Genomic DNA, 20,545 nt, shown 5'->3' on the forward strand with positions numbered 1-20,545 from the left:
TTAAATACAAAGTATAAATAACTGTACATGATGCATGGCTCCTCCTGGCGGTCACTCAAAGTGCTTCAATCAGGAGATTTTTTTTTTTTTCCTTTTTCTTTTTTTGCCGCTCCAAGGGTTCAGGGAAGCATGAGAGAGGAAGGAGAGGTAGGAAGAAAAGCGAGGGAGAGGGAAAGAGAGATTCAAGCAGTCCACAATGTTACTTGGTAGGGTGTGTTGACGAGAGTTACAATGGGAAGGACTTGGTGGAAAAGGCCCCTGACCAGCTGGGGAGTTGAGTCCATCACTGAATTCCGTGTGGGAGGCTGTAACTCCTGGGCTGTCAGAACTTTGTGCTTCTGGGCTGCTCCAAGGCGTTGCCCTTTTTCGCCCCATAGGAGAAGACTGCACCGAAGATGTCTTCATGATAGCGTTTCTGGCTCTGTGAAATGAGACAGAGGCCAAGGCGTCAGCTCTGCTGAAGCAGCCAATTCTCAGTTCCCAGTCGGGGCTGCAACAGCTTCCTGGTGACACACGAACTCACTAACTCTGTGCCTTCCTGCTTGCCTAGCTTGCTGCCGTCACACCCAGGTTCGGTTTCTCCACAGCGCTGCGCGTGGCCCTCCCTCAGCCTCTTCCCAAGCTTCATGGATGGATGGTGGCCCCACTACCTGCTTAGTGTCCATCCCACACAACGCCAGTGGAGGTGAGTTTTGAGATTGGCATGTATGCGGCAGGCTGCTCGTGCCTCCCTTTCCCCAGGTCTTGAAGCCAGAGCACACAGCAGCAGGCTGAGGGCAAAGCCACCTGTTGCTCTCTATGGACCCGGACGTGGGTTCCAAATGATCTGACCTTGGGAGCTTTTCTCCTTTGTGCTAGAGATCAAGTCTGAGGCCTCTCATATGCTAGGCAAGGACTGAGTTACATCCCCAGCTCTTATTTTCTCTTCTTTTTAAAAAATTTTTTAATATTTATTTATTTATTATGTATACAATATTCTGTTTGTGTGTATACCTGCAGGCCAGAAGAGGGCACCAGACCCCATTACAGATGGTTATGAGCCACCATGTGGTTGCTGGGAATTGAACTCAGGACCTTTGGAAGAGCAGGCAGTGCTCTTAACCTCTGAGCCATCTCTCCAGCCCCTTATTTTCTCTTCTTAAAAAAAAAAAAAATTGGTTTCCCGCCTCTGCCTCCTGAGTGCTGGAATTAAAGGCGTGCATGTGCCACCATGTCTGGCTATGACTTTATTTTTGAACATGCCCGTGCTCGTGTGTGTGTGTGTGTGTGTGTGTGTGTGTGTGGCTGTGGCTATATGGCTGTATGTGTACGAGTACCCTCAGAGGCCAGAAGAGGGTATCAGATTCCCTGGAGCTGAAGTTACAGGCAGGTCATCCTCTGCAAGAATAGTATATGCTTTTAACTGCCGAGACGTCTCTGCAGCCCAGATACCCCAGGCTGACCACATCACTCTCCTGCTTCAGCTTCCCCAAAGCCTTAGGGTTTACGGGTGTGCCATGCCTCTGCCCCACCTGCTCCTTGTAACCCTTTTGATGACAAAAGTCCATGACCACATCTGACACACATTGAACACACTTTGTAAGGCATCTACGATGTCCTTGCTAGTCACCACACATCAGAACAATCTGCATCCCAGGGCCTTTGTACCTGCTGCTCTCCCAACAGAATAGTCTAGACTCTGTGTCAAGGATGCACAGGCTGCTTCCTTATCTCCTTCAGGGACTTTGCTCAAATGCTACCTCCCAGTAACCCCTTCCACAGCATCTTCACTAAAATAATGCACACCTGCTCTGAGTCTCTCTCTGTTCTACTTAATTCTCACCTGAAGCAGCGCACATTCTATGTGTTCTATTTTATCAACCCTGCCAGAACGTAAGCTCCATTTAGCTTGGATTTTTGGTCATTTTTTTTGTTGTTGTTGTTGAGACAGGATCTCACGTGACCGAGGCTGACCTTGAACTGACTATGTAACCAAGGGATGGTCTTGAACTCTTGATCCTCCTGCCTCTGTTTCCCTAGTGCTGGGATTAAAGGTGTGCACGATCATGTCCTATGCTATGGGGGGGGGGCGGTTTGTTAATTGCTTTTAATCTCTAACACATAGTAGGCACTTAATATAAATGTGGAGCTTAAGTCTAAGCCTTAAGGACAGGTTTGGGAACCAGAGAGACAGAGAGAGGGAAAGGGAGAGAGAGGCCATGTGTCTGGGCTCTCATAGTCAGCACCAGGACCCCTTCCCTCTACAAAATGGAGTAACAGTCATTCTTCCCTCATAACGGCCTTAGAAGGGCAGAAGGAAATGTCACAGGACAGTCCTTGAGCTCCTGGAACAAGGCAAGCCCTGCTACCGAGAGTCCTTCCAGAGAGGCCTGAGGGCATCCAGCCAGCAGCTCGCTGTAAATAAGTCTATGTGTCCTATAGCCAGTAGGGACAGGTCTCCCAGTCCTGGTGTCCAGAGCCCTGCTCTGCTCTATGGATCCTTTCTGCAGGGGTGTGCGGAGCAGAGTCTATTACTCCGATTCTAGGAAAATACCGGCCAGACTTCTCAGGTAGCCGGCAGCCAGTGTGAAACAGGAAGTTCCCGCCCCCAGGAGCCCTGCCAGTCAACCCGTCCCAGCTTTCTGCAGTGGCGCAGAGGGTTTCAGGGCCCTCCCAGTTCTGGGGCCCTGGGCCTATTCCAATGGCACGGGACCTTCACCTACACCCTTTTCTAGGGTCCCACGGCAACTTTCATACCTTGAGCTGGAAGAAATAGTCCTCAACCTGCTCCTCGCTCAAGTTCAGCTTGGTGGCCACAAGCTTCTTCAAGACGGTGGCCACATCCCCAGCCATGCGCACGTCTCCACAAATGTAGAGGTGGCCCTGCTCCCTATGGAGCACGCTGAGTACCTCACTGGCCAGCTCCGTCCGCAGGATGTCTTGAACGTAGACCTAAAAGTAGAGACTATGGTGGCACCAGCCCTGGGTGATCCCTGTGGTCAGGCACACTGGCCATGAGGAGGGGAGGAGGAGCACTGAGGGCTTCAGTAAGGACTTCGGCTCAGGATATACAAACATCCAGGCCAAGGGAACCCACGGATCGTCCCCGAGTTCACCGTACTTCAGAAATGCTCCATCGAGCTAGTGTCCCTCCCTGCCCCAGGAAGAAGATGCTTCCCAGCATGTAGCAGCCCCAGCTCTGATTTAGGACTGGGGTGTAGGCGCCCAGGTTCCCATTTATAAGAAAGGTCCTAAGTCGCTCAGAATTGTGCTTTTTCCACATAAGATGGTCCAGCCGTTGGACCGAAGGGGATCCTCGGGAAACAAGGTTCTGAGCTGAGAGTTTACACTGACTGCTCATGCCCCTGGAGCACAGTGCCCATTTGAGGGCCCTGGTGGAATCAATTCAACAAGATGATAATGTGGAGCTGAGGATAAAGCCAACCTACAGGCCATTTCCCCACACAGCCCTGCACCCAGGGCTGCTGGGCGCCTACAGCTGGCCGCATTGTGGATTGCAGATACAGTGGGATTCTCAAGCCATTCCGGACTTGATCTTCTCCTCATAGTGCTTTTCATATCACTGAGGCTGTGCAGCTGTCTCTCCACTTTGAAGCGGAGGAGGCTCCGAGAGGGAGGACCGTGTAGCCCAGGCACGGGCTTGCTGGGTGGGCACACTTACCTTGGGCTTGCCTGGCAGCCGGGAGTAGGCTGTATGCACCTGGTACAGCACCCCCTTACGGGCCATCTCCTGCATCTCTTCCTGATAGAGGTGATCCTCCTCTGGGTGCCGGCATCCAAACACCAAGGTCATGCGACCTCCTTTGAGCCCTTTAAAACCCAGAAGGTTGCAGTTACCACAATGGCCACCAGAGGGAGACCCATGACCACCAGGTGCCCAACAGGTAAGTTTCTTATTTGGTATTATCCCCCGTTTATAGTTAGTTCATGGAAGCAGTCTTGAAGAACATGGTTCAGTGTCAGTTATGATTATGTCAACACATAGATCTTTTTTTAATTTGCCATATTGCATTTTAATTTTACTTTTTCCTTTTAAGATATCATTATAGCTAGTAGGGGCAGGAGGATTGCTGAAAATGCAAGGCCAGCCTTGTCCATGTAAAGGGAGTTTTTGGTCCAGCCAGGGATACACTAGCAAGACTCTGTCCCAGATGTATATATGTAGGTGTGTGGTGTGTGGTGTGTGTGTGTGTTTAACATGCTAAGGGCATTCTTTTAGTGAAATACCAGAAATTCTGTGGCCTTCTTTTGTAAAAATCATCTCTCCTGACACAGCTGACATCAAATACAGGTGGTGAGGCCTCGGGTGTCCAGGACATCCCAGACTACCTCCTGAATGCTCTTGACTATGCTTCATGTTCACGGTCTTAAATGTCAGGCATTGCTAAAGGTTCTACAAAAGCCTCCTGGGATAATTCTAAGCATAGAGATATCCTTTCTTTTGGGCTGTTTCTCAAACAAAAGGAAAATGTCTATCTGAAATGTATTAATTTCATCTCGTAGCTTTGAGGTCATCGTCACAGGTTCATTCTATGGGTTATCCCATAGATGGTACCAAAAACAAGGCCATCATTAAAGAAACAAAAACAAACAAACAAACAAATGTGGCAAAATGGGCTGGTGTGATGGTTGAGCAGGGAAGGGAGCAGTCATTAAGCCTAACACACGGAGTCTGGTCCCTAGGACTGATATGGTGGAAGAAGAGAAGCAAGTTGACCTCTGACCTCCACATGTGCGCCCAGACACATGCACCCCTCCAAATACATTTAAAAAAGAACAAGGAAGATGCTGGTGGTGGTGCATGCCTTTAATCCCAGCACTCAGGAAGCAGAGGCAGCTGGATCACTGTGAGTTCAAGGCCAGCCTGGCCTACAGAGCGAGTTCCAGGACAGGCACAAAAGTTACACAAAGAAACCTTGTCTCAAAAAGGAAAAAAAACAAAAACAACCCTCCCCAAAACAAAAAACAAACAAGCAAAAGGAACAAGGAAACATGAGGATACATGAATGAAGTGGGCAGGCCACAAACCCTCCAAATCTGTTTACCTGCTTCTGTGGTAGAGTGTAATAATTTGATGTACATGTGTATGTGTAATGATCATGGTAACTAGTGTGCTCCCTTCCTGTACCTCTGTGCTGGGAGTCATGGAACCGCTGTTGCCAGAAACTGCGGAAGGGGGCGATGCCCGTGCCAGGCCCAATGAGAATGCAAGGCAGGGAGGGGTCCTCGGGGAGCTGGAAGCCACTGACGCTGCAAGGAAACAAAGGAAGGAGACCTCAGACACCCCAAGGCAGAAGCACAAGCAGGAAGGGCCGGGTAGCTGAGCACACGGTATGGCGGTATTGTCAGGGATGGAGGGATACTCTGATCTCTAAGCTCTATGCAAAGTTTTATCCTCCCTGCCATGGTGTAGTATCTCCCCACACCTGAGACCTCTGGTGAGAGGTCCAGTCTCACGGTACGCTGGACCCCACCACCCATCATCACCATTGCCCTTGCCATGCACTCCACAACACCTTGTAGTCAGATGGGAAATCACACCCCCTTCAAACCTTCATAGGCCAAGGGGAGCACTCAGTCCTAAATCCTTCCACTGTATTTTCAGAATCCCCAGGCCCAGGGGTTCTAAAGGGTCCGGAGTGGTGCTCACCTTCGCACAAAGCAGGGCACTGGGTCCTGGGGCTTCAGGTTTTTGATCCAAGTGCTGCAGACACCATGGTGCAGAGGACCCTGACCATCTGCAAAGACAGCACAGACCTTACCAACAACCCCTGTGGCCTTCATGCAACCCAGATGGGTGCTCTTCCTACACTGCCAAGACCCCTTGGGTGCCTCGTTCCTGAATGAGGAGCTACCTTCTCTCTCAACTCTCCACACAGATCAGGGAAGGCTGTAAGGGACCCAATGAGCAAATTCTCCCCTTGGCATTGTAGAGTCACAGAGGAATAGGTGACTAAAGTCATGGTGGACACAGGTCCACGCTCAGGTCCCCCACTCTTAATCTAGAGCATTGGTTCTGCCTGCCTCACCTCGGGTCCGATAGGTGACCACAGCCACAGTGAGGTGGACCTCTGAGGGGGTGTGGTCCTGGGAGGAGCTGATGGAGTAGTAGCGGGGCTTCAGAATGGGGAGCTGCGACAGCAGGAAAGCAGCAGGCACACGCAATGACGGGAACTCTTCCAGCACCTCCAGGAACGTGGGGCTGTTGCTGAACTTCCAATCATTGTACTCTGAGGACTAAAAGCCAAGGGCAATGTGAGGGATTAGGGGAGTTGCCGTATGTAGGGAAGGAGCTCTCCCACCCAATATTCATCCATTCACTCAATGCCGGCAAGAAGGGCGCTGTCCAGGGTGCTGAGGCCACTACCTTGGATGGGAAGCAAGGACCTGGGGTAGCAAGCAGCATTTCTCCATTGTGCCTAGACATATATTCTGGGTAGAGTTAAGGTGTGATGAGGCAGTATTGCAACCCTAGCTAGTCACAAGACTGAGACAGGAAGATTCAAGTTCAAGGCCAGCAGGGGCTGTGGACTAAGCTGAGAGTTAGCCTGGATAACTTAGTGAGACCCTGCCTCAGAATAAAAAAATAAGAGAGAGATGGGAGTTTGTCCCAGTGGTAGAGCACTTGCCTGGCATTTATGAAGGCCTGAGGCCAACTCCTAGTGCCCACAAAAGAAGGACAAAAGCAAAGCCAAGACCAAGCAACACAAATCAAAACACAAAAACCTCCCCAATATTAGCACCCTATGGGCAGGGCTCAATGCCCTATTTTTTGAGGGGAGGGGAATGGAGGCAAGGTCTTGCTATATAACTCAGATTGGCTTTGAACTCCTTTGCTGGCCCAGGCTGGTTCTTTAGTTCACCATCCTCCTGCCTCAGCCTCTTGAGTACAGGGGTCACAGGCATGCACCACCAAGTCCAGCTCGACTCACTTCCTTATTACACTACGATTTGGAACCAGTTGGATCTGGGCTCAAATCGTGGCTAGATGTCCTTAGTCCTTGTGGAGTGAAGTTGCTAGAGCTTTCACGCAGGGATGTTGAGGTGATGCTACTGTGCCCAGTGCCTCTCACAGAGACAAGCGTGTCCCTCCACTAATCCATTAACTCGGCTGCCCACCTGCCATCACAACCATTGACCCCACACGTTTGTTCCACGTTTGGGAAGACGAAGGCCACCGGTAGAGGCTACCCCTCCATGGGGCACATTCGAGGAAGTGCCCTTCGGCTATGTGTTGACTACTCTTCACTGTGAACTGGATTTAGGATCACCGTGGAAACGCACCTCTGTGAGGGTGTTTCTAGAGGTTTGACTGGGGAAGACCCACCAGGAATTCCCCTGGGTTGAGGCTCCAGATGAGAGGAAAAGGAGAAAATGAGCGGGGTTTCTGCATCTACCTTTCTCTGCTTCCTCACTCGGGAAGTCAGGTGACTAGCCACCCACACTTCTGCTGTCGTGACTCCCCACCCTGACGGACAGGTTGCTCCTTAAGTTGCTTCTATCATATATTTTGTCAGAGAAATGGGGCTTGAATACAGGGCACACCATGCTGGCTCTCAGAGAAACTTGTTCACTCGGTACTACCGTGTACTAGAGATGGGCAGCAAAGGATACCCAGCCCCCACCAGACACAGACGAGTCACACCTAGGGTCTCGCGAGGATGGTCTCAGAGGTCCCTCTACTCTATGAAATGCCCCAGCCTCACCCCCCAGCCAGACCCTCACCTGACACAGGGCCTCCAGCCTCTGCTTTTCAGTCTCGTCTGTGGCCAGGCGGGCCAGCTTGTGAAGCTGCAGCTGGGTGGGAGGGGTAGTGATATCCAGGAAGTAGGTGAGGGCTTGGGTGAGCGAGCAGGGGGGCAGCCTCTTGTCCTTGACCCAGTAGCTGCCTGAATGGAGAGAGGGAGGTATCAGGATGAGGAAGGCCCAGTCTGGGTCTCTCAGAAGACTCCTATCCCCCAGCTTCAAGGAAGGAAAAGCTCTGACATCATGGCCTCAGAAAGAGCAAAGATCAGGTACTGGTGCTGAGACAGAGCTGCCAGGGTGGGATGATTGATTGCTCTGGGTGAGCTGATCAATTGCTCTGGGCTGACTGACTGCTCCCACCTGGGCACCCGTATTGACATTGTCCTGACAAACTAACCATGTACTTTTGTGCCCCCTACTTGAGTCTCTGACACCCTCACGTGAACTACAAATTCATAGTGACTAAGTTCACTGGAGACTGATGTATGTCCCAGGGGCTAGCTGCTCATTTAGAGAAAGGTTCATGGCTCCAGTCCCCCGAGGTATTAAATCAAGAGGCTCCAGTGGATAGATCGGTATAAATTGAGGTAGCCAGGCTTCAGGGGTTCCAGGAGACAGCTTGCAGAGCAATCACAGTACAATCTGAGGTCAGCAGACCCGGTTCAAACTGACTTCACACTTCCCAGCTGAGTGTCTGAACCCTGTGGTCTCTGACTGCTTTCTTGAGAAACAGATACGACAAAAGCCGGGCTGACACCGGCAACGAGGAGAACCACACGTAGGAAGTGATTGGCACGGTGCTTGGTCCTGGTGTTTACTGTATGCTGGCACATACTCTCCCCTCCCTCCCCCACTTCCTTCTAGGAAAAAGGATTGTATATTAGTGGCATCCCATCTGGACCATATCTGCATCCTTACACCCCAAGAATGCCTCAAGTTCCCTTGTCTCTAAGTTTCAGGCTGACTCACTTTCTCCTGGGTGATGGTGACACTACCAGGTTTTGCTTCTCTGATACCTCCCCTGAGGTAAGGGAACACACTCCAGGAGGCATCCCTACCAGTGGAGACCAGAGTTTCTCCCGTGAGCTGGGACTGGAATACACCAGAACAGATACAGTTCCCCAGTCCTTGGGGATGGGAGTGAGGAGGGTAGGTCTTTCTGGGGGCCTGGGGCTTACCGCTCTCATCCTGCACCTCCAGGCACACGGTTTGGTGGGGTGAAGGGCAATCCACAACTCGTTCCAAAATCCCCTGGACCAGGGCCTCCTGGTTGCCCGGGAAAACCCCAAGGTGTTCCCCAGGCAGATAGCTGGGGCCTTGGCTGCCCTCGAAGGAGAGCTGGACAAGCAGGGTGGTTCGGCTGCAGAAGAAAACGGGAGCCCTGGGTACCTGCAGCTTCCCCCAGGATAAGCACTCCCCCGCCACCTTCCTGCTGGCTTCTTCCAGCTTTGGTCACCAACCAAGGTTTGTGGCAGGACCTCCCCTCAGCTGGGTACCCTCTGAGCTTCATAGTTTTCCAAAGGAGTTTGGCCACTGCTCTCCCTAGCAAGGGACCCAGCCCATAGGGTTTGGCCACAACTCTGCCACAAGAAGCATCTCACCCAGGGTGTGTGAGCATTGGAAATAGCTTTTTCTTGTCTCTAGAACAAACCCTGTTCTCATTAGAACCGAGGCTAGTCTCCCCAAAGGGTGGGAGTGAGGGAGAGGAACAACAATGCAGGTAACAAACTACAGGTCACCCATGACCCTCGTGTACCCAGTTGAGAGATTTCCATCCTTGTCAAATATTCTCACAGAAGATATGAAGACCCAAATGGTCTGGGTGTCCCCTGGTCACCCCTTTCAGTGAGAGTCCAAAGAGGAGGGTCAGTGAGGCAGAGACCTAGTTCCCAAACTGGGCAAAGGCAGAGGTGCCAAGGACTAGCAGGGAAGCTGGTCCCGAAGGCGGCATCCTCAGCAGGCACGTCTCCCCTCCTCACCTACAGACTAACTCGCTCTGGTCCTTTATTCATCCCAGAGCAATCTTGGAGCACCAGCCAGGAATCCCTGCTCATCCTTACCTGGACTTCCTACTCTGCAGATTCTGCTGCGATTTCAGTCTCATGGTGAACACGTTCTTGGCGTGTATACTGCTGAGGGCTGGGGAGACAGAGATAGGATGGCATGGGGCTTCTGTGCTGCGTGTGTGTTGGGGGAAGCCCTTGTGCTGTGGAGGGGGAGCCCCTGTGCTCTGTGTGTGTGTGTGTGTGTGTGTGTGTGTAGCCCCTGTCGGGGGAGAAGGCCCTGTGATGTGGAGGAAGCCCCGTAAGCTGAGTGGATTATCCCTGCAGGCTACCCTTGCTCTTGCTGTCCTGAGGTAGAACCTGTAAGGTTTTCCTTACATCCCTGCTAGTTTTGAATCACAAGTAAAGAAAGACCCTGGGCCTGGCCGGATGTACTGACACAAGTCTGCGATGCCAGCACTTGGGTGCAGAGGGAGGGAATCAGGAGTTCAAGGCCATTCTTGGCCATGTAGCGAGTTTGAGAACAGTCTAGGCCACATGAAATCCTGTCTCAGCTCCCTACTTCCACAGAAACACAAAGAAGGGAAAACTAACTAAAACTAAACAACCAGAAGGATCCCAGATGAACAGTGGCTTTGAGGTTGGGAAGTACTGGGAGAAGCAGATTAGATGTTAAGACACAGAAAGTCTTGGGACACCCATGTAGTTTAGGGATTTGGGATTCACAGGCCACGGCAGAGGTAAAGCTAGGTGTGTTCTAATGTGCAGCCACCGACTGTTGCCCTGAGTCACTCCCAGAAGCCTTCTTCATGCCATGTGGCTCCCTTTGGAAGACTGACTCCAGCCCCCTTGTCCCCCACATGCTACCCCCACTTCATGGTCCTTGAGCTGTAACTTCTCTGGATTTGCCACAGGCCAAGTGGCAGGACAAGTGGCATAGGCCAGTTTGTGTGGGTCAAGAGGCTGGCACAGTGCCTGGGGGAGTTGCCCCTGCCACCCTCCTGCTGATGCTGGTTCCCTGCTCTCACTACATTCTCTCAGCCTTGCTCAGATAGCCTTAACCCAGGCAGGAAAGACCAGTAGTGCGCAGAGAGGATGGTACCTTTGTTGAGGTCTAAAGGCTCCAGGCTCTGGGTGAGCCTATACTGCTGTGGCTCCCATGTCGCGTTGGAAGTGTAGCGTTTCGGGATCTGAATTTGATGTTTGCTTCGAACATCAAACATCTCACAGGCCGCCTGGAAAGTTAGGCAGAGAGGCATTCATTATCACCATCACCACCCTCCACCGTTGGTCAAACACCGAATGGATGCATCCCCAAACTCCTAAGTGTGTCATCTGATGGGGGACTGAAGGAGCTCAGAGAAGCCCAGCTTTGCTACACAGCAGCCATCGATATTATAGCAAATATGAAAGCTGCAATCATATTCTAATCCTCTTCCTACACAGTGAGGGAGGCCCAGGGCTTCCCTATCCTGATAGAAAACCTCATGGAGAAGACCCAAGTCTTCTGTCCTTTTTTACTGCAGAGATAAGTTCCCTCCATCTACAGGAAGAATCCAGAAAGAAGATTGTAGGAGATACAGCCAGGTCACAAGAGGTCAGCAGTGTGGTCCCTGTCCCTGCCTCTGTAGAGCTGGGAGACTGAAGCAAGGCACCACTGTCCCGAGGTGGCCAAGGCTATATCGGTAGGAAAGTCCTTAAGCCAGAAGTTCAGGACGGGGAGTTGATGAGCTGTCTTCTCCCACCTGGATCAACACCCCTGAGTGACACCCTCCTGGTGAAGTGGGGTTTGGGGAGAGCTGCTTTGACCTGAGACATCAGGCCCACAGCTCTGGCCTACACCTGGCAGAGGTCATGACCCCCGGAACACCAGGCTCAGGTGTGTTTGGCATGAAGACATTACATCCTGTCTGAGTGAGAACTGACCCGGAAGGTTTGCACAGCCCAGCCGCGGAAGGCGTCCTCTTGCCCACTGAGTTCATCCCCTTCTCCTGTCGGGACAAGCTGAGATGCTCCCAGGTGGGATAGCTTCTGGTCGATGTCATGAGCAAAGGCACAGAATTGAGGGTACATGCTGGAACCAAGTCCAAACACGGCATACCTGCCAAGGAGAACACGGGCAAAGACTGAGGATGCATGGTAGCTACAGTCTGCAGGGACAGCCCTGTGTTTTGATCCTCAACCCACTTAGAAGACAAAACTCAGACCAGGGCTTCTGCCCTCGGCATCTCTGAGAAGACATCCTGTGTACACCCACTTCCATGGTCTGACCCCAAACGGCCCAGGAGGCAAGGCTGTGGGAGGGTGCCTCACCTGAAGGTGTGGGTGAGTTCTCTCAACATGAACAGAGCTTTCTTCAGAGTCTACAAAGACAAAGGATCAGAGTTCTCAGGGCAGGAGCCACAAAACCACTGTTTGCCTTTCCCATTGGGGTCCATTTAAACCCTGGCCACACCGAGTAGACAAGGAATCCAGATCCTTGGGGCAAGCCACTGGACAGGTCCAGTTGCCCCTCCCTCCAGCTGTAGCAGCTCACTGCCTCCTGCAAGTTCCTCCACATGCAGGCTGTGATACCTGCACATGCACACACGTGCACACGCACACACGCACACACGTGCACACACACATGAAACAAACAAACAAACAATGTAATAAAGCTAATCTCCTCAAATAATCTAAAAACATAAATAAAGCCTGGTCCATTCACAAGAAGGCATTGTGTGCCATTGGGAAAATGGCATAAGAAGGACCCAGAGTGGCCTGAGCACTTACTTCCAATGCCCTCTTCAGGTCCCCTGACCTCTTGTCCCCTGGACCTCTTTTCTTGATTGTCCCAAACCCCTCTTCCCCCAGATGACCAGGTCCCCGGCCACGCACCTGCCCGTTGCTGGGGCAGTCTCCGTTCCCAAATGTGCTTGTCACCACCAGCAACAGTTGCTCCTCTTCCAAGGCGCTTGTCTTGTACTGGTTCATGCAGACAACCTGCATGGAACACAGGAGACATCAGCCCTCCGCTCCCAGGAGGCCCTCTGCACTCACCAGACTCCTTCCTCCTAAGTGTGTACCTTGGTGTTGAAGGCATAGCTGAACAAGGCTGCCAGGTCCCGAGCTAGCGCTTCGGACTTCCCTGTCTCAGTAGCAAACAGGACTGTGGCTCTAACTCGGGAAGCCATGACCTTGCGCATCAACATGGAAGCAAAGAGCACCAATCTGCGGGGACAGACGGACGGACAGACAGACAGACAGACAGATGCTGTGTTGAGTCAGCTTCCAGAAGACAATGGAAAAGGGACAGCACCGGGGATAGTAGGGGGAAGCATCCTCCACTTTTCATTGGCTGGTGACCCCTGTACACCTTGACTCAGTCCCTTTGGGACATTTGGGACAGCAGAAGAAAATGAGTCTCAGAATTGGTGTCTAGATTTTGGGGAACCAAAACCATAAAGAACATTCTCCATATGCCCCGTCCTTCATGGAAAACCCAGGGAACGGGGTCTGTGAACAGGGACACAGTGCAGACAGCAACACTGCCTACTTCCACATACTTCCCCAAGACTCTGAACCGGATCTCTCTCCTCCTGGGCCTCAGCTTCACGTTCTGCCAGATGTGTGTCTTCCAGGGCTCGATCTGCAGGAAAGAAGGGAGATATGACAGTGGCGGATGTTTGGGCTAGGACTGCAGGATGCTGGGGAGGCAGAGGATCCTCTATAGCACTCATGGAAGCCCATGGCACCCACACCACCAAACCTCAGCAAAAGCTCAGAGTGGCACCTTTCAGGTCCCACATGGAGCCACAAAGCAGTGGGCACTTGGCTTTCTTTATTAATGTCCCAGAAGGTAGAGGGCCACCTGCTTTTAGTATCTCTTTATTGGGGACACTAGATAATGTATAGTCTCATCTGGGCACCTTAGAGACAAGGTGGCCCTCAGCTGGCATGTGCTACCCTGGGCAGTCACACTACATAGCGTCTGCAGCTGAGCTACAAGATGGGGAAGGTGGGGCGGCTCCCCCTGACCTGATAGTAGTAGAACGGAGATAGGACGTAGTTCAGCATCTCCTGGTGGAACACAGGGGTGATGCTCCCAGACATTGGAGGGACCAGCCAAATCCAGTCTGCAGGGCAGCCTCCTCGGGCCCGATACTCATTCTGCATGTGCTTCATGAAGGACTCTGAGGCTGTATGGTGATCCATGATGGTCACATTCTGCTTCTGAAGGAGGGGAAGATGGAGTGGGCTGAGATAAGGGCAGCAGAGGAGAGTTGGAGGGCGGTGGCCCCAGAAGGCGGGTGATCTATGCAATGGCTCTGCCGCTGCTCCTGGTCCTCTATCGATTACTGCAGAAATACACACAGGTCCAAGCCCACAGATTTGAACCCCTAGGTCATCGTCACAGCCATTCACATGGCGGCCAGCCCTCAGTCACATGATAGCTTTCTCCCAGACCCTAGAGGAGCATCCGGAAACTCCATGCATTGCCAGCAAACAGTGAACCACCGATGGGGGCCACTCACACAGCACCGCCTCGTTTCAGATAAAAAAAAAATATGAACTCAAAGGCAGCACAGTCGGTGGAGGGCTTGCCTGGCATGCGCAGGGCCCTATGTCTATAATCTCAGCACTCCAGTGGTACAGGCAGAGGATCAAGGTCATCTGTAGCTGCATAGGGAGTTCCAGGTCAGCCTGGGCTACAGGAGATCCTGTCTCCCAAACAAGCAAATACAAAACCCTCCTAGTCACCTGTGAGGACAGGGAGGACCAGAATATAGGGGAGATAAGCTACCCGCCGCTTACAGCTAGAGGACTTGAGGTCTCTACTAGCCTAGAATGATGCAGTAAAAGCAGCTGTGCCCCCAAAGTCTGGAGAGCCATTCAACCAAGAGAAATTGTTTTATGGCTCGGGAGATGGCCAAGTGGATAAGGGTGTTTGTCACCAAGCCAGATCTGAATCCCATCTTGGGAACCCACAAGGCAGAAGGAGAGAACCAACTCCTAAAGGTTTGTTCTCCAACCTCCACACTAAGTAAAGAAATGTTTAAAAAATTTTTTTTGAAAGAGAAGTATGTTTAATATAGTGGTCAAAACTCTGCCTTCTCTTAATCCCAGCACTCGGGAGGCAGAGGCAGGCGGATCTCTGTGAGTTCGAGACCAGCCTGGTCTACAAGAGCTAGTTCCAGGACAGGCTCCAAAGCCACAGAGAAACCCTGTCTCGAAAAACCAAAAAAAAAAAAAAAAAAAAAAACTCTGCCTTCTCATTAGCTATGTGACTTTGAGCTATGAGATCCTTAACCTTGACCACCATCAGCTTCCTCATCTGTGAAATGGGAGGCAACAGTTACTGTCTCTGCTCCTCCATCGTGAGGCTGTTGAAAGAACGTGAAGCAGCACATGTTCTCAGTGGGTGTTATCTGCTCCAGTCCGGCTGCCGCGTACTGTGACGGCCATGGGTACAGGAGAGATGGCACAGGTCTCCAAGTGCTGCCCACAAACAGCAAGCCTCTTGGGGGAGGATGAAGGATGTCAGCCATCTTTGTAAGGCCTGGTGGGATTTGTGGGGGAGGCAAGCAAAGGCTGCTTGGGAGGGACCGTGGAGAAAGCCTAGTGTCAGGGATAGGCCCAGGGGAAGATGGGAGTCAGGACAGCTGCAAAGAGAGGGCAAGTCTTGAGAGATGGATTCAAGTTGGCTGAGGGAGGGGCATTCCTGAGGGAGAATGTTGTAGGAGCCAAGGCCTGCAGCTGCCATCAATACCTGTCTAGCCACACTTAAAACCCATTTACAGCTGCTGCTTGTCTCCTAATAGGGCTCTGTTCTGGGGGGGGGGGGTCCATCACAAGATGAAAATATCATCAGTCAAGATACATGGAATAGGCACTGGAGGGTTGCTCAGCTTCAGAGTGCCGGCCTAGCATGCACCACAGCCTGGGCTCAAACCCTAGTACCACATTAAAAAAATGAACAACCCGGATGTGGTAGCTAACACCTGTGATCTCAGCACTCTGGATGTGGATGCAAGGAGATCAGAAGTTACCACGTGAGTTTGAGGCTATAGTTCATGATCCTAGAGAACCTAAGTAATAAGGTGAACCCAAAGAAAAACATATATAGACCCACCTGGAAATTGGAAACAGACAAGATCGCCTGACAAAATTGGGAACGTGGGGGCGACCTTCTTGCCAAAGCTTCTACCCACCCCTAAGACGCCTGGCATACCTGGAAACTGTGGAGCACAGCCACGTTGATCTCAGTGACAGCCCGGTCTTTCCAGAGGGAGGCCAGTGTGTGGGTCTCTAGGCCCATCCTTCTGCCCACTTCCTATAGAAGACAGGAGTTGAGAGTGAGATAGTTTTTGGGAACCCACCCACCTGTCTGCTCCCCCAGCTGGTCCAGCTGGGAAGCCCCAGTCACCTCCAGGATGTTGTAGCGCTGCGTGTCACAAAAGTCTCGAACTCCAATCTCTGTGCCCATGTACCAACCATTGAAGGGGCAGGCTGGGAATTCAAGGCCACCCACTTCCAGCAGCATGTTGGCTACGGCAGGCAGGGCATACCACTTCAGCCCGAGCTCCTGGAACCACTCGTACCTGGCAGGGAGGGAGAACCAGCTGCAGTTAGGGTCTTCTTTGCCTGCTCCTCTTAATAAAAATAACTAAGTTCAGCAAAAGAGTCAACCAAAGAAATTCCTTCTCTCTGTTTTTTTTTTTTTTTTTTTGAGACAGTGTCTTATATCCCAGACCAGTCTTGATTTTATGTAGCTGAGGGTGGCCTTGAATGTCTGATTCTCCTGACTCCTATCTCCCAGGTGCTGGAATTATAAGCATGCCTCTTCAAACCCAGTTTATGCAGTGCTGGGGATCAAAGGTAGGTCTTCGAGCATACTAAGCAAGCATGCTCAACTGAGCCATATTCCCAGCACTAGAAATGTCCGTTTTAGGAGTTGATCTCAGTCACCCCACCGGGAGAGATAACAGGGCACGCTAGGGGTCATTCATTAAATAAGGCCCCCCCTTTACCCAATCATTCATGCAAATGGTCAGGCATATGCCAGGCTAAATGCCGAGACCCCAACACAACGCAGCGAGAAGCTAAGGACTCTGGCATCAGGTTCCGCCTCGGCACTGACTAGGGGGCTTTTAGCCTCTCAGAGCCTCAGTATCCCCATCATCAGCATAGAGCCAACAGCATCAAACTCATGGATTGTTGCAAACATAGCGTTATTCATTGGCTAGCTAGTCATTCCACAGACACCTATACCTAAGCACCTACTATGTGCCCTGCCCCTTGTAGACAGTGGGGATATACTAACGAAAAGCAAGATTCTATTCTCAAAGAAGCTACAGCTCAGCATCTAGACTGTAGACCACAACGAGGTAAACCAATACCCCATAAGAAAATGAGAAACAAAGTGTGATGTTAAGTTGAAGGTGGGCGGACAGGAAAAGCTTCTCAGAGTCCATGGTGATGTTACAGGAAACACCTTCTGATGAGAAGATTTGAGCCTCGCAGAATTCTGAGGAAAGGGCATATCAGGCAGAGAAGCAGTGCAGAGGTCCTGAGGCAGGAGCGAGTTCAGTGTATTCAAAGGACAGGACAGTCAGTCCAGGGCCATCCGGTTAGTAAGTCTCCATATATGGAGGTATTCTGCAGAGGTTCAGTCAGTTATGTTCTTAAAGTCCTTGAGGCCCTACACTTCCTCTATCTGGGAGGGGGGTCCTTTTCCTAAGAAAGTTGGGAGGCCGTTGAGGTGGCTCAGTAGTAAAGGCCGCCAGCCATCAAGCCTGACGATCTGAGTTCAATTCCCAGGAACGTATGATAGGAGAGAATCAGCACTTGACCTCTGACCACACACACACACACACACACACACACACACACACACACACACACAAATAAACACACACACAGCACATACCACATATATCAAACACACACAAATAAACACACACACACAAACACATACCACATATATCATATACACAAACACACACCATATGTACTGTACACATAGTATACATATCACACATACAACACACACTATGAATATAACCACATACACATATCACACAACAAACATGCAAGCATACCATACCACACATGCACGTGCACTAAATAAATGTAAGAAAAATTTTAAACAGTGTTGGGAGTATTGGTGGCACATGCCTTTAATCCCAGCATTTGGGAGGCAAAGGCAAGAGGATTTCTGAGTTCGAGGCCAACCTGGTCAACAGAGAGAGTTCCAGGACAGGCAGGGCTACATAGAGAAACCCTGTCATGAAAAACCAAAAACAAAAGTGTTGGGAGAAGTGCAAAAGGCCTGGCTGCGCAGACAGAGATTCAAGGGCTCTCCCGAAGGCACTGGCTCCCAGGTTCTCAGGTCCCTGTCTGCTAGGCTGCTGCTCCCTTCAGTCCCCATCCATGGCTCCTCATAAAGCTGAGGCTGGAGAGGAAAGACCACAGCTGCTGCAGAGGGCAAGCCAGCCTTGTAACATCTGAGGACTGCCTAAGGCTGGGTTTTGCAGGAAGACAAGCATCCCCTCCCACAAGAAGGATACATGCATAACCTGTACCCTTGGTGGTGGCTTACTTGGGATGCTCCATGGGCACCTCCAACACAAGTTCAGCAGGGATTTCAAAGACCTCTGGATCTTGGCCATCAGCCTGCAGGACCAGAGGCAGCACATCAAAGCGGCCATAGCGCGGCTTCCAGCCCAGGTCAATGCAGAGCTGCAGGAGAGAGAGGCGCATTGAGTCTGCAGCCATGGCACTGCATCTGTTCTGGGTTCTTGCCCAGAGGGATGTGTCAGAGACTGGACAGGTACCTGGGTAAACTCCAAGCTGGCAGGGTCTCCTCTGATGGTGCCATCGGGCATCTGGTAGCCGGCGTACCTGATGAGCTGTGAATTCCAGACCCGGAAGTCACGCTTCCCATCGCTCCGCTGGGGGAACACAGTGATGGCCGACCTTCCCCAGGACAGAGATATTGCAGTTTACCAACTGTCCCTGGCTGGAGTGGGCAGGGGCTCCCAGCCAGTTCCCCGTCCACTCTTCCCACTCTGCAGTCCCTGTGCCCCAATCAGAATGAAATCACTTCCTGGCAATGAGCTGCCCTCCTCCAGTTCCTCCCTGTCCTTCAGGACCAACAGAGACCACCACTCTAGGGAGCTTTGTGTTCCTTTCACATGTTGGCTTTCATTGCCAGTTCTGCTCTTCTCACAGTTGGTGGCTGTTTGGCAGTCATAGTTTGCAGTTGACTGCAACTGCATTCTGGGGTGTCAGTCACCTCTGCATCTCACCCTGCTACCTCTTTTCCCTGGCCTGATTCTAGTCCTGTGCTGAGTCCCCATCAGGTGTGTACCAAATATTTGCTGGTCACCAAAATCAGTGAATAACAGATTCAGTGTGCTGTTCGGTCCTATTAGTGGCCTGTGTATGTGTGCAGGGGAATGACAAGGAGCATACAATGTCAAGCAGTGACTCTCATATCTAAGAGAAATATCAAAGCAAAGGTGTAGTCAGAAAATCAGTGTTATCTTTCCAAACAGGGCAGAATAATCTTTTATTGTATTGCTTTGCTTTTGTTTTTTATTTATTTATTTATTATGTATACAATAATCTGTCTGTGTGTATGTCTGCAGGCCAGAAGAGGGCACCAGACCTCATTACAGATGGTTGTGAGCCACCATGTGGTTGCTGGGAATTGAACTCAGGACCTTTGGAAGTGCAGGCGATGCTCTAAACCACTGAGCCATCTCTCCAGCCCTGCTTTTGTTTTTGAGACAAGGTCTCACTATGTAACCCTGGCTGCCTTGGAACTGGCTATATAGACTAGACTAGCCTTGAACTCACAGAGATCCCCCTGCCTCTGCTTCCTGTGTAGACTCTCTTTAAAACAAGACAAGGTCTGGCCCAGACTGGTCTGGAACTCGTCTGTCCTGCTCCGGTCTACCCACTACTGAGATTATAGATATGTACCACCACGCCCAGCTAAGAAATTCTATTCTTTTTTGTTTTTGAGGCAGGAACGCCTTGAACATACTATGTAGCTAAGGATCACTTTGAACTCTTGATCGTCCTGCATCTACTTTTCCAAGTGCTTGGATAACAGGCACGTGTGAGCATGGCCTACTAGAAGTGGCTTCTTAAAGATGTCACTGCCTCATGGTTCTAAGTTAGAAGGAAAAGAAATAGCTGGCCTGTGACAGAGGCCAATGGGGAAGAAGTCCCTGTTACTATTCCAGAGCTAAGCCTTACTCTTTTGTCTCCCCTTAGTTTCTCCGGGAACCAGAGGCCCCTCCCCTAAGCTCTCTAGCCTATTCTGCCTGAGACTGGCAGGGTGGGACCAGCACAGCTGGGAAACGGGTTTCACCTGATGTTGCCGTTGTTGGTGGCATAGAGCACGTGTCTGCAGATGTGCTGGAACATTTCCTTGGCAGAGCTACAGTCCCGGGCATCGAAGACCTGCATACAGCCCAAGACAGCACCATGGAAGACTGTGAGGACAGAGGCTTGGGGCTGATAGGAAATCCCCAGGGAAAGAGGACAGCCTGCACACCACTGCCTAGCAAACGCACATGGCTCCACTCTCCCTCTGCATCTTCAGAGCCCAACATAGAATCCCTCTCAGAAGGCCCAGGTAAAACTCTTTAGGAAGAGTGTCTGGCTTTAAAACACCAAAAAAAGGAGAGTCCCCATAGCCCCAGTTTGAATTTTTGCCATGGGAGTGTGTGCCATCGTTGAGTCTCCTGGATTTTCTCGATCCAAGTGCCCTCAATAGGACCCAACAAAAAATGACCCTCCAA

The 20,545-nt window shown here is 51.2% G+C and overlaps 1 protein-coding gene across 1 annotated transcript in view; it reads right to left on the reverse strand.

Annotated features, from left to right (window-relative positions):
• Positions 1–322: 322 nt before the first annotated feature.
• The window catches only part of Nos2 (nitric oxide synthase 2), a 34,860-nt gene continuing 14,637 nt past the window's right edge, over positions 323–20,545 (reverse strand). The window contains exons 6-26 of the mRNA XM_038325380.1: positions 20,113–20,204; positions 18,566–18,707; positions 18,331–18,470; positions 16,156–16,330; positions 15,961–16,062; positions 13,767–13,961; positions 13,295–13,377; positions 12,815–12,959; positions 12,627–12,731; positions 12,063–12,112; positions 11,676–11,850; positions 10,852–10,984; positions 9,807–9,885; positions 8,925–9,106; positions 7,726–7,889; positions 6,030–6,237; positions 5,651–5,738; positions 5,129–5,250; positions 3,662–3,810; positions 2,737–2,931; positions 323–421 (exon numbers count right to left, since the gene is read on the reverse strand). Coding sequence (XP_038181308.1) covers positions 323–421; positions 2,737–2,931; positions 3,662–3,810; positions 5,129–5,250; positions 5,651–5,738; positions 6,030–6,237; positions 7,726–7,889; positions 8,925–9,106; positions 9,807–9,885; positions 10,852–10,984; positions 11,676–11,850; positions 12,063–12,112; positions 12,627–12,731; positions 12,815–12,959; positions 13,295–13,377; positions 13,767–13,961; positions 15,961–16,062; positions 16,156–16,330; positions 18,331–18,470; positions 18,566–18,707; positions 20,113–20,204 — 2,823 coding nt within the window. The remainder of the gene's footprint in view (positions 422–2,736; positions 2,932–3,661; positions 3,811–5,128; positions 5,251–5,650; positions 5,739–6,029; positions 6,238–7,725; positions 7,890–8,924; positions 9,107–9,806; positions 9,886–10,851; positions 10,985–11,675; positions 11,851–12,062; positions 12,113–12,626; positions 12,732–12,814; positions 12,960–13,294; positions 13,378–13,766; positions 13,962–15,960; positions 16,063–16,155; positions 16,331–18,330; positions 18,471–18,565; positions 18,708–20,112; positions 20,205–20,545) is intronic.

Source organism: Arvicola amphibius, chromosome 4, assembly GCF_903992535.2.
Source record: "Arvicola amphibius chromosome 4, mArvAmp1.2, whole genome shotgun sequence".
Classification (NCBI taxonomy): domain Eukaryota; kingdom Metazoa; phylum Chordata; class Mammalia; order Rodentia; family Cricetidae; genus Arvicola; species Arvicola amphibius.